We start from the raw sequence: 12,316 nt of genomic DNA, 5'->3' as shown, positions 1-12,316 counted from the left end.
GTGGATACGAGGAAGCGTCACAGACGTGCTATTGTTATGCAAATAAAAGGCTGCCTAAAAGGAGCTGCCCAGGGTATCCTGCCCTCTAAAGACGCCCAGGGAAGTGGCTGAGGGGGGATTCGCCCTGAGGGAGCACTAAGGAAAAGGGGGGGATCTGCTACAAGACAAGAGCCCCTCTCTGGGATAAGCACAGCAGCTTCCCCCCATCTCCCCCTGGCTCCGGGCACAGCAGCAGAGACTCCACACCCCCTCTCCCGGCCAGGAACCAAGCAAGGCGGCCGGGCTCCAGCTGGATGCGCAGCCGGGGCAGATAGCAGCAGCGGCGGCAGCAGCAGGGCGCTTGCCGGCCGCCAGCCTCACGCACCCTGGGAGCCGCACGGAAGCTGCTGGGCCGCGCTCGGCACGGGGCGCGGGGGGGCGCGCAGCCGTACCGCGGGGGAGCTCGGTGCCCGGGGAGTCTCTTAGCCGGGCCTGATCCGATCCGCCAACCCCCGAGCTGCCCCGCGCCCCGGCCCCCCGCCACCGCCACCGCCACGCTCGGATCTTTGCTGGCTTCCATGAGCATCCGCGCCCAGGGACTTGTCCGGAGGCCGCGCTCTCAGCCGCAGGGTGCACCGCTTGCGCGCCGAGCCCCCGCGCCTAGCTTCGGGCTCGCGGAGCGCCCGTGCCGAGCTGGGTGAGGCGGAGCGGGGCACGGAGACCTGCGCCCACCCGGCACCGCTGCGCCCGGATCCAGCTGCCCGGCCGCGGCCATGAGCCAGACGGAGCTGTCCACCTGCTCGGCCCCGCAGAGCCAGCGCATCTTCCAGGAGGCGGTGCGCAAGGGCAACACCAAGGAGCTGCAGTCGCTGCTGCAGAACATGACGAACTGCGAGTTCAACGTGAACTCGTTCGGGCCCGAGGGGCAGACGGCCCTGCACCAGTCCGTCATCGACGGCAACCTGGAGCTCGTCAAGCTGCTCGTCAAGTTCGGCGCGGACATCCGCCTGGCCAACCGCGACGGCTGGAGCGCGCTGCACATCGCCGCCTTCGGGGGCCACCAGGACATCGTGCTCTACCTGATCACCAAGGCCAAGTACTCCGCGGGCAGCCGGTGACGCTGCGGCCGCCGGGGCCGGGCAGTGGCTCCTTGTCCCGGGGAGCGGCGCGCTCTGCAGGACAGGCTGGGCTGGCGGCGTGAGCCCCCCGGGGCGGGGACAGGGGCCGTGTCTGCTCCGATCGCGCTGGGAGCGGATAACCCCCCGGGACACGCACACGGCTCCCCGCGCGGGGCTCCCCCTGCCCCGCTCTGGGCGCCCTGCGGACTCCAGCCCGGTCTTCCGCAGGGGCCGCCCTGGGCCAGCGGGCTGCGCCAGGTGAGGCAGGCGGGGCAGGACCCGGCCCTCCAGGAGCTGGGGGACCTCTCCAGGGGCGGCTGGGCCCTTCCTCCCCCCGGCTGCCTAGCCCGGGACAAAGGTGCCTTCCTAAATCGAGTCCGCTGACACGAGCTGCGGGCGGCCCCGCTTTGCCCCTCCCCTAGGTGAGGTTAGCCGGTGTGCCGCTCCTCGGTCCGGGAGCAGTGACTGACCCGCCTTGGGCCCCGGCTGCCGGACACGCCGACTCGGGGCCGCATCGCCGGACACAGGGGCGAGCTGGGGGTTGGGTTGATTGTTTGTTTTTGTTTAAATGACAAAGCTGCTTGGACTCCATGTTTTTTGCAAAGAAATCTGGGGGCCCACAAAGATTTTACTGAAAAAACATTTAACTGCTTTCAAAGGGGTTTTGTCTTTCAAAGGTTTTTTCTCCTACTGTAATTTGTTTTCTATTTTTTTTTTTTTTGCCATCTACCTCGGCTGCGCTCACAGTATTCATGGTTTCAGTCAGAGATCTGGTCAGATGCTTTAAAATGCACTCGCATTTTCCCCTCCCTGAACTCTCCCCCCTCCCACCCATAAATTTGGTGGCTTGTCAGTCCCGGGAAGCTGTCCCCGATTTTAAAGTACTCTGGCTCAGAAGTGAAGTCATTTCAGCATTTTTAACAGATCAAAATGTAATTTGTTTAAAAGCAATCGGTGCTTTTTTTAAATGCAAGTTCTAAACTACAGCATGAGCAAAGGTTCTGTCTTTCATGAGTGGGGTGGGTGGCTAAGCTGACCTATATTTCCCTGTAGCAAAGAGTGTAAAAGTGTCTCTTTTGCAGCCTTCTCCCATTGTTTTTACACAGTAACTGATCTTTAATTTTTGAGGCTCTGTATTGGAATATGACACCCTATTTTCCCCACCTGATCTCTCTTCTTTTTTTAAATTTTCTCTTGAGTGTATGATCCAGCCTAGGCCTAGGCATGCTAAAATCACAGGAAAGACAGTTGATCCTTTTATATTTTTCTTTTTAAAGTATAATGCTGGTGGGATTAGGAAATCCTGGATTTAAAACAATAAAATAAAAGTGAAATGAAATAAACTCTAGAGGCAGAGGAATTGCTTTTGCACAGAAAGAGTGTGAGCACCCCCTGCAGTCTAGGAGGAAAGTTTCAAGAACAACCTGAAAACTACTGAGAAATAGTTTGGGATTATTTTTTTTTTTATTTTTATTTTTTTTGTGAAACTTGGCTAACACTTCTCAATGCAGAATGATTCCATCTGACTTTATATAAATGAAAGGGAGGAAGAAGAGGAACCCATCTTAAACTGCATTTGGAAGTGACTGCACATATAATTGCAATGCTGCTTTTTGTTGTCATGGCACAATAACATCCATTTAAAAAATGCAGAAAAGTTCAGAAGTCTCCTTTCCACTGTTGGTCTTTATCCCTCTATGTTTGTCTGCACTAAAAACCCTTATCACTGCCATCTCCTTGCTATCCTCTCTTATCCCCCTTATCCAAACCATTACAATTAAAAAAATAGTTATCTACTGGTTTTTTTTGTTGTGTTATAACTATTTATCATATATGTATATATTTGTGGGTGATGTTTGTGTGCCTGGTTTTGTTTGAAGCTATCTGTGAGTGGTTCAAAAGTACGGTTTGGAAAATATGCATTTTTTCTAGTCTTAAAACTAAACTTGAGTCTGCCATGGTTTTTTGTTTTTTTTCATTGCACTGAATATTCTGCTTTGTCTATGATGGTTTCACCTGCAGTTTTTTCTATCTTAAACAATTTATATGATTAAAAAGCTCCAGATTAAAAAAAAAAAAAAGCCCTTTGAAAGTGTCTATTGTTAATGCTGTAATTTACAAGGAACTTCTTAGTTTGCAAACTTTCTCTGTGAGCATTGAAGATGGTGTTAAGCACTTTTGTTGGTGCTTCTCTGTTATAGGGGGGAACAATATCTTTTCTAATGAGGTTTTATTATAGTTACCAGATGGTTGCACATTTTTTTAAATAAATGGATTTGCCACAATGATATGTCATAACATTTATGACATAATATTAAAAAAACATAGTGTATTTTAAAGCCAAGTTCTAGATTGATTTTTTTAAAGAAATCTTGGTTATAAACCCAATTCTAAAGGGAGTTCTGTCCAATGTTGTAAAGACAACATAATGTAACCCATATTTATATTTTTATAAAATACCTATTAAGACTGTGAATCTCTTGTGTGAATTGCTAAGTGAGTTTAAGAAAAGTATTGTTCCTCTTCAGCTTCTTGGAGCTTTAGGCATGATTAGAATTTGAAAATTGTACATTGGGGAAGGGGGTTTGCTCTGAAATTGTGCGTTGATGTATTTTTGCATCACTTTTTTTTAAATTTTATTTTACTGAAAAGCTGCTGCCTTTCCTAGTCCCTATAGTTTCAATTTTCTATGCAACCCCACAAACCCCATATATATATATATATAAATATATATATATATATATATATTTTGTTATCCTGAGAAATAAAAGGGATGCTGATTTATTCAAATTTAAATGAGGTTTTTTTCCCCCCTCTTGTTTGGCTCATAGTGCTGCTGACCCTTCATGCCAAAATGGGGAGTACAAGAAAAAAGACAGGTTGGGGGAGGCTCTTTTGTGCATGACTGGTCACCTTTTGGCAGTCATCTTTGTTATTATTATTTTTGTAAGAAGAATATATTGATAATGTCAGTGAAATAAGCAGACATTGAAGCTGATGCACAGATTGCTCCAGAAAGGAGTTTTTCTGTAGATTTTTCTCTAGATGCGAATACCTTTTTTAATTATGTTAATTAATGTGAAGAATTTTTAGGCTTATATTGAAGCTGTATGTGGGTCACTATCTGATCATTTCTAACTGGATAAAGTCTGTACAGTGCAGCGTATTCCTGCGTGTATGATATAGACTTGTAGCCCCAGAGTGAGAAATTTATAAATAAATTTTTCATTGATCTTTTTATAAAAAAACCCGTGGCTTTTTGGTTTGTTCTTTCCCACACGTACATCAGTGAAGCTACAGTCTTGGTAGTGACAACTCCTCATGTGCCTGGGACAAGAAAGCAGTTCGCTGTATTGCAAAGGTATTGCTCCTGTCCAGTGTTAAAAACGTTGATCAGAAGCTTGTGTTATACACTGCTTTCATCCAAGTGCCCTTGAATGTATTTGAAAACCCGGAACCTGGAAAGCCAACACATCTGTTGAACTCTGGAGTAAATAAAGATTTGTGAAGTGTTTCCAACCAACAGAGAGTGGAATAAATCTCAGGCTTGTAAATGCTACAGGATTGTACTCTCATTTTCTGACAGTGAACTAGTTAGTCTCGCTCTCTCTTTAAATCACATGTTGCATTTTCCTTTGTGCGAATTAGTCCTTGAATATGCTGGTTTAGAGCAGGATGATGATGAGCAAATACTGTCTTCCTCTAGCCATGGCTTCAATACAGTTATATCCCCTAGATTTGAAATCCCATGTCTGAGTTATTAATCCACTGTCTCCATTTGTATAGAAAAATAAATATAGCCGCCTTCTTGCATCAAACAAACCCCAGAGGTGTCATTCAGTGGTTGCAAGGCAGTGTCATCATTCAGTCCCAGCATCTAGGTTCTGATCCTGCGAGGTGCTGGGCATCCTTCGCTCCCACTGTGAAGTCTATGGGAGCACCTCCTGGATCAGGCTAATGGGCTTGTAGATATTCCCCATCACATTGTCCCTGAGCCACACAGGCTGATGAGGGTGCTTTAGGTTACACTTTAAGTTGCTGGGTTTAGGGGTTGAAGTCACTTCCTGAGTAGAGTGTTTGGGGTTTCATGTGCTGAAAATAAAGTTAAATGGGAAAACCCAAGCTCTGTGGCAATGTGTGACAGGGGTAAGCTACCTGGGCAGCTGCCCTGCCCAGCCCCTCTGGCCTTGTAGGTGCTCAGTATTCTGCAGGAGGCTCCGCTGCTGCTCTGTGGCAAGCTCTGTTCATGTACCCTTCTAGATAAAGGCTCTTGTTACTGGAACTGTGGGCCCGAGCTTACACCCATTGAAGTCAGTGGATGTTTTGCTGTTGATGTCAATGGGAGCAGGATCGGGCCATACATCATGCAAAGCATAGGACCCTACTCTGAACATTCCCAAGGGCTGGTGGAGATTAACTCCAGGTTTGGGGTTGCCCCATCTTTCTATAAATGCCTAATCCTGCACCCAGGGATATCCATGGGAGTTTTGCTGTTGGCTTCAATGGATGCCGGATTGAGCCCCAGGCTAACAACTTTGAACCCCGCACATAGGCTGGTGAGAGAGCATTTCCTGATGTGCATTACCAGAGCCCTGAGCGTCGTTTGCCAAAATGTTAGTAACCCTAGCAAGCTGACTGCCCAGCTGCGCTGGGAAACGTTCGGCATTGTCTGGGTCACATCTGTGTGATACCAGCCTGGATGCAGTACTGATGTGATACCAGCACGGGCTGATATGCCTTATGAAGTAAGACCCTGTCCGTTTTATTTAGACACATATTTCAGTTAAATCCCAGGAAGGGGCAGAAACTGCCCAGCTCCCTCTAGAATGCTGCCAATCCCTTGACTACAACAAGCAAATGGTTTTTATTTTGAAAGCTGCATATAACTAATTGCAGCCCAGGCTTCAGCCTAGAGCAAACACTTATGAACCCCTGAAAAGGGGTCAGCCCCTTAACTCCACTGCTTCGCTCCCAGTGGGCTCCCATAGGCTGTCATGGTGTGAGGTTAGCGTCTTCCCTGGGCAGGAAGAGTGGAGAGAGCAGCATTCTTTTCACTTCAGAGTTGCCCAAAGGCCCAGCACATGGAGGCAGGATCCCACGCTGCGTTGTCTTTGCTCAGGCAGTGTTAACAAGGAAGACGATTGCAGGTTTGGCTGAGTCAGGACCAGGCCTTTGCTTTTGGAGCATTTTTCATGATAATTTTGCTGGCACTGAAAATGTCTTAATTACAAACCTCACAGCACTTAGAGGAGGAAAAATAGCTGTGTCCACAGGTAATTAATTTCCTCCAGAGCTTCCTACCTTAATGAGGCTTGTTCTTGCAATGGCTCCTGCATGGGTGGTCTCTTGCGCTATTGGGAAACTGAGCTATGCTGAAGAGTAACATAGAAAAATGCCACAGGTAATTCCAGCTGGGTGTGTGTGGAGTCATCTACAAACTATTAGGGCCCAATCCTGCTTCCATTGAAGCCACCAGGAGTTTAGCCAGCCAAGGGTCAGGTCACTAGCAAACTGCAGCCTGCCACAGCCTCAGGAGCGGCAGGTGAGGTGCGCATGCAGTTGTGACTTAGCAGTTGCAGCTGCTGTCTGCTGTTTACACACAGACTGCTTGCAGCTTACAGCCCTTGTGTACGGCTGGGGTGGAAGAGCAGCACATCAATAATCCCTGTTTTTATCGGGAAAAATTCTTCCAAAACCATCAGTCATAACATTTTGTCTCAATGCATTTGTATTGCACAGGGCTCTGAGCAGCAGGCCAATTCGGTGGGGCTAGTGCTTACAGGTGGTAACTGGACTGGGAGCACCTGGGAAGCAGCAGCAGTGGCCAGGCTCAGGTGCTGCTCTGCTCTTGAGCTACTAGACACCCCCTCGACTCCCCCTCGCAAAGGGGCTGAGGCCGGATCTGGTGAAGCCTAGCTTAGGCGTTCCAGGACAGCGCTTTCTCCAGGTCCAGCCTTCTAGGGGCAAAATAGTAAAGAATCCAAAGTGCTTAGTGTGCAGGAGAGGACGATGGCGTGTGACATCCGGGGGCAGCTGGTGGCCCTTCTGGCCTTAAACTCTATGACTCTGACCAGGGTCCCAGCTTTATTTTGAAACCTTAACAAATCCAAACCCATGGGAGCCACTGTCACTAGAGCAGACGCATCAGTGGGAATAGGCTGGAAGCCTCTCCAGCACAGCGCTCCCATTGGCTTCACAGAGAGCGCCAGGTGCACAGCGCTTGCAGAACTGGCTTCTGCCTTTGGTCTTACATGCTCCTGTTTGTGGGCGAGAGCCGAGAGCTCGGCCCAGAGCCTAAGCACTGGGTAGAATCTGTACCAAACCGGACACCCGGGACTAATGCTGCATGCTTCGTAAGCTGAGCCACTCAACAATCCCCCTTTGAGGCACACAGGGCGTTTTCCCCATTACAGCGGGGGAAATGGAGGCACACGGAGGCCAAGGCACTAAGCCCACATTGTAATCAAGGCTCTACAAAACATACCCAAATCCAACTACTAGCCTACTTCGCATCTTACAGCCATGTAGACTGCACTGCTGTCCCTTCTGGAGTGTGAGCAAATCTGGCCTGCCTTGCATGGACACTGCCATAGTCACTATCCAGTGCCAGTCAGAAATGTCATGTGAGCGTATAGCTGTGGGCCAGTGCCATGGTTTTCAACCTTTATCCACCTGCAGACCCCTTGGAAATCGTAGACATAGTCTGTGGACCCCCAGGGGTCCAGGGATCACAGACTGGAAAACCACTGGCCTTGTGTGCTGATCATAGGATCAGCTCTAATCCAATCCTGAGCTCCCTCTATGGTCTCAGGCACAGGGTGATCTGATGTCTCGATTTTATAGGGACAGTCCCGATTTTTGGGTCTTTTTCTTATATAGGGTCCTATTACCCCCCACCCCGTGTCCCGACTTTTCAGATTTGCTGTCTGGTCATCCTACTCAGGCACATCTTTCACATACTCCTTCATGCCTCTGTCTATAACAGTTCAGTTTCCTTATCCTGGCTTCTAGTTATCAGCCATAACCTTTGCTCTGCCCTCACTAGCTCCTCTCTGAGAGGCACAGCTGAGGAGGGTACACTGGGATAAGTCAGTCAGAAAAATAAATGTTAAAAGCCCAAATGTCCTATAAGGCCAAATACTTCAGGCCAAACTCAGCCATGGAGTTATTTACACACTGGCCAGGGAGTCTCCACTGCTGTCTTTTCTATGCTGAGCACCCAGAAGAGTTGCTAGTGGAAGTATTGGCTGGCCTATTTTACCTTCCACCTTCCTGCGCTCTCCTGCTAGCTGCTTTTCCTGCAGCTCCCACGGTCTTCAGCTCCCTTGGGAGTTACTCCATTAACTGTAATTGGAAATGGATTTGGCTCGTCAATTCCCTGGTACCATACAGAATCATAGAATATCAGGGTTGGAAGGGACCCCAGGAGGTCATCTAGTCCCACCCCCTGCTCAAAGCAGGACCAATTCCCAACTAAATCATCCCAGCCAAGGCTTTGTCAAGCTGGGCCTTAACAACCTCTAAGGATGGAGATTCCACTACCTCCCTAGGTAACCCATTCCAGTGCTTCACCTCCCTCCTAGTGAAATAGTTTTTCCTTAGACCTCTCCCACTGCAATTTGAGACCATTGCTCCTTGTTCTGTCATCTGTCACCACTGAGAACAGCCTAGCTCCATCCTCTTTGGAACCCCCCTTCATGTAGTTGAAGGCTGCTATCAAATCCCCCCTCACTCGTCTCTTCTACGGACTAAATAAGACCAGTTCCCTCAGCCTCTCCTTGTAAGTCATCTGCCCCAGCCCCCTAATAATTTTCGTTGCCCTCCACAGGACTCTCTCCAATTTATCCACATCCTTTCTGTAGTGGGGGTCCCAAAACTGGAAGCAATACTCCAGATGTGGCCTCACCAGTGCCGAATAGAGGGGAATAATCACTTCCCTTGATCTGCTGGCAATGCTCCTCCTAATGCAGCCCAAAATGCCATTAGCCTTCTTGGCAACAAAGGCACACTGTTGACTCACATCCAGCTTCTCATCCATTGTAATCCCCAAGTCTTTTTCTGCAGAACTGCTGCTTAGCCAGTTCGTCCCCAGCCTGTAGCAGTGCTTGGGATTCTTCTGTCTTAAGTGCAGGACTCTGCACTTGTCCTTGTTGAACCTCATCAGATTACCATATATCTTATACCACTGTAAATCTCACCTCTGAATCCAGTGCTTTGTAGCTCTACAGCCAAATCAAGGCGGTAAAGCTCAGCTGTTCAGTGTGGCAGTGTGTCCAATCCTGCAGCCCCTACTCACCCTCCAGTGGCATGACCTGTGTGAATAAGACATAGAACCTTTTCAGGCAACAAATATGAAATTGGCCCAGTACATGATAAGCTACGTCACATCTCCTGCATCAGGAGAAACTCACAATATCATGGGAATGTTTTGCATCTTGCTGTAGAGATGGCAATGGAAGAGAATACAATGTAATCACAACTGCAGGAGTGGAAAGTTGTTTTCTAGACTATGTTGCACCGCTTTAAGGAAAAACACAATCTGGCGCCATAAAAGATTTTTCCTCTATCAGAATTATTAGCAGAGGTTTCACATGGCTACATTGATTTGCCGTCCTCTGCTCTACAGAAACCAAATCCAAGAAATCTAGGAACTCCAAATGTTTTTTCTCCCCTTTTCTATTTTTGTTCCACAATGTCTTTGTTTCGTGTCGTAAGCACATTCTTCTGGTATTTTTGTGCGTCCCTGGCTGCATGTTATTGTCCACTGGCCACATTACGTAGATTCTGCTGTTCCAAGAGAAACCAAAGAAAGAATCTGAACTTTCAAGTGTTTCCTGCCATTGTCTCTTGCTTTTGTTTGGACTACTGACTCCAAAACAGATGGATCAGTCTCCCCAGTCCTCAGGGGTGATGGGAAGTCAACATAGCCCACAGCTTTGTCTTCTGTTAGATTCCCCTTCATTTGTCAAGCTTAGACATCAGGGTTGAATCAAACAACACATATGTGGGGGGGGGGGGGGGGGGGGAAGGGAGGAGGGGGAAGGGAGGTGGGATTTTATTTGAATTTCAGGGAGCTTAACACAGTAAGTAATGAATGAGAAAGAAAGCCTGTGAGAGAGAGGGGAAGGTCTGTAATCAAAATTCAGCACATTTTAAATAGATGCTTTGTTGGGAGTTTCTATGACTATGATAATGCACCAGACTGGAGATCAGAATAGGAGTTACCTTTTTAAAAAACACAATTGACTACTGTTTAGGGTGGCGGGGAGGAAGAGGGTTTAAGTACAGAAGTTCAAGGCAGCTATGTTTGCAGGCTTACGTTTTTGCCTCTGCTTCTCTATGCCTTCAGCAATTAATCCCCGTGCTTGGGGAAATGCCCACCAGGTGGGACTAGTGGAAAATGTGACAGTTTTGCTATTGAGCTACTATGAAAGTGAGACCAAAGGCTCATGGAGCTGGTGCTTGGAGCGCAAAGGGTGGGTTCGTATTCTGCACTAGGACCTGAGTGAGCTGAGCCAGCTTGGTTTCATCCTAGGCCTCATTTGTGAGGAGCCCAAAATCAATTCCAAATGGGACACTAGTTTTCAGCTCAGTTTTCAGTTCTTTCCTGAGAAAGGCCCAAGACCAAACTAGGTAGGGAGTCCTGGTGGGAGGGGCTCCCAGCCTGGACTCCCCTGCCAGTTGCTAACCTCCCCAAAAAGATGAACCCCGTGTGGAGGAAGTCCAAGAGACACCAGGCCTCAGAGCTTCCTTGACGCCCAGGCCTAACCACAGGGACATCCCATACTGTCCCAGTACATGCCCTCCCCCCAATTCCAGTTCACCACACCACTGCCTTCTCCTCATTCAAACCCTTCCTAAAACATCTGTGTTGCTACAAGGCCATCAACAAGCTTAGCTTTGACATTTGATGAAGGTTTCTAACCATCAGAGCAGTGAAGTTCTGGAACAGCCTTCCAAGGGGAGCAGTGGGGGCAAAAAAACCTAACTGGCTTCAAGACTGAGCTTGATAAATTCTATGATGAATTGCCCTCAATGGCATATGGCCCATCTGCGACTGCTATTAGCAAATATCTCTGATGCCCGGAGATGGGACACTAGATGGGGAGGCCTCTGAGTTACTACAGAGAATTCTTTCCCAGCTATCTGGTTGGTGGGTCTTGTCCACATGCTCAGGGTCTAACTGATCACCATATTTGGGGTCAGGAAGAAATTTCCCCCCAGACCAGATTGGCAGAGACCCTGGGGTTTTTTTCACCTTCCTCTGCAGCATGGGGTCACTGGCAGGTTTAAACTAGTGTAAATGGCGAATTCTCTGCCACTTGAAGTCTTTAAATCATGATTGAGGACTTCAGTGATTCAGCCAGAGGTTAGGGGTCCATCACAGGAGTGGGTGGGTGCAATTCTGTGGCCTGCGCTGAGCAGGAGTTCAGACGAGATCAGGGATTCTCCCAACAAAAATGTTGGTAGCCTCAGAGTGCGGCCACCAACTCTTGCTGGGGGTTGCTCTCACCATTTTTTCCTAAAATATGTAATTAACTTTAGGAAAAACAAATAAATATGCACATATACGTGCCCAAATCATTGTAATTTATTTATGTAGGATATTTTTGCAGACTCAGTATTAAAAATAATGTACAGTTGTCTCTATTCTTTACTGGACATAAACTAATAGAAACACAAATAAGGTGCTTTGCACATTCCTGTCTTTTTTCTTGTTGTTTCTTTTGCTTTTTTAGTTGCTTTTTTTTTAAGACTTGCTAGAGAGTACGTCTGCTGTGAAAAGTGATATTAACAAACATACAAATATCACTTTTCACAGCAGACTTACTCAGTCCCGGCAAGCCTGGGGACAAATTAAGCCCTGGATGGGGAGGTGGGTACAGAGGCAATGGGGGAGGCAGCGAGGGCCACGGTGATGGAGGAGGGGGTTGAGACTGGGGCCAGAGCCTGCCACCGCGCGGCCAGGGAATGGAGCCCGAAGCCCCACGGCTGGAGCCTGCTGCCCACCACGCAAAGGCTGAATCCTGACCCCACTGATCCCGGGAAGGCGAGGAACTCACTGGTTCCCTGCTCCTCCAGCTTTTGTCTCTCCAGAGGGGTGCAGGACCCAACCACTCCCCCCTCCTCCACATCACAGCCCAGGCAACTGTGACCACAAGAAAAGCCCCTAGTACGCATTTGAGAAACACTGGACTAGGTGATCATGATGGTCCCTT

The 12,316-nt window shown here is 48.3% G+C and overlaps 1 protein-coding gene across 1 annotated transcript; it reads left to right on the top strand.

Annotated features, from left to right (window-relative positions):
* The first annotated feature begins 22 nt into the window (after positions 1–22).
* NRARP (NOTCH regulated ankyrin repeat protein) lies at positions 23–3,154 on the top strand. Its single transcript, XM_054007311.1, has one exon. It carries the CDS (start codon positions 753–755, stop codon positions 1,095–1,097), a length of 345 nt encoding a protein of 114 aa, XP_053863286.1. The 5' UTR covers positions 23–752; the 3' UTR covers positions 1,098–3,154.
* The last annotated feature ends 9,162 nt before the right edge of the window (positions 3,155–12,316 follow it).

The sequence above is a fragment of the Malaclemys terrapin genome, chromosome 17 (genome assembly GCF_027887155.1).
Source record: "Malaclemys terrapin pileata isolate rMalTer1 chromosome 17, rMalTer1.hap1, whole genome shotgun sequence".
Classification (NCBI taxonomy): Eukaryota; Metazoa; Chordata; order Testudines; family Emydidae; genus Malaclemys; species Malaclemys terrapin.
Note: the sequence above shows the minus strand (reverse complement) of the source record. Positions and strands in the feature narration are given on the sequence as shown.

Coding starts and splice junctions, on each gene's coding strand:
- NRARP (XM_054007311.1), top strand. CDS start 753: ATGAGCCAGACGGAGCTGTCCACCTGCTCGGCCCCGCAGAGCCAGCGC.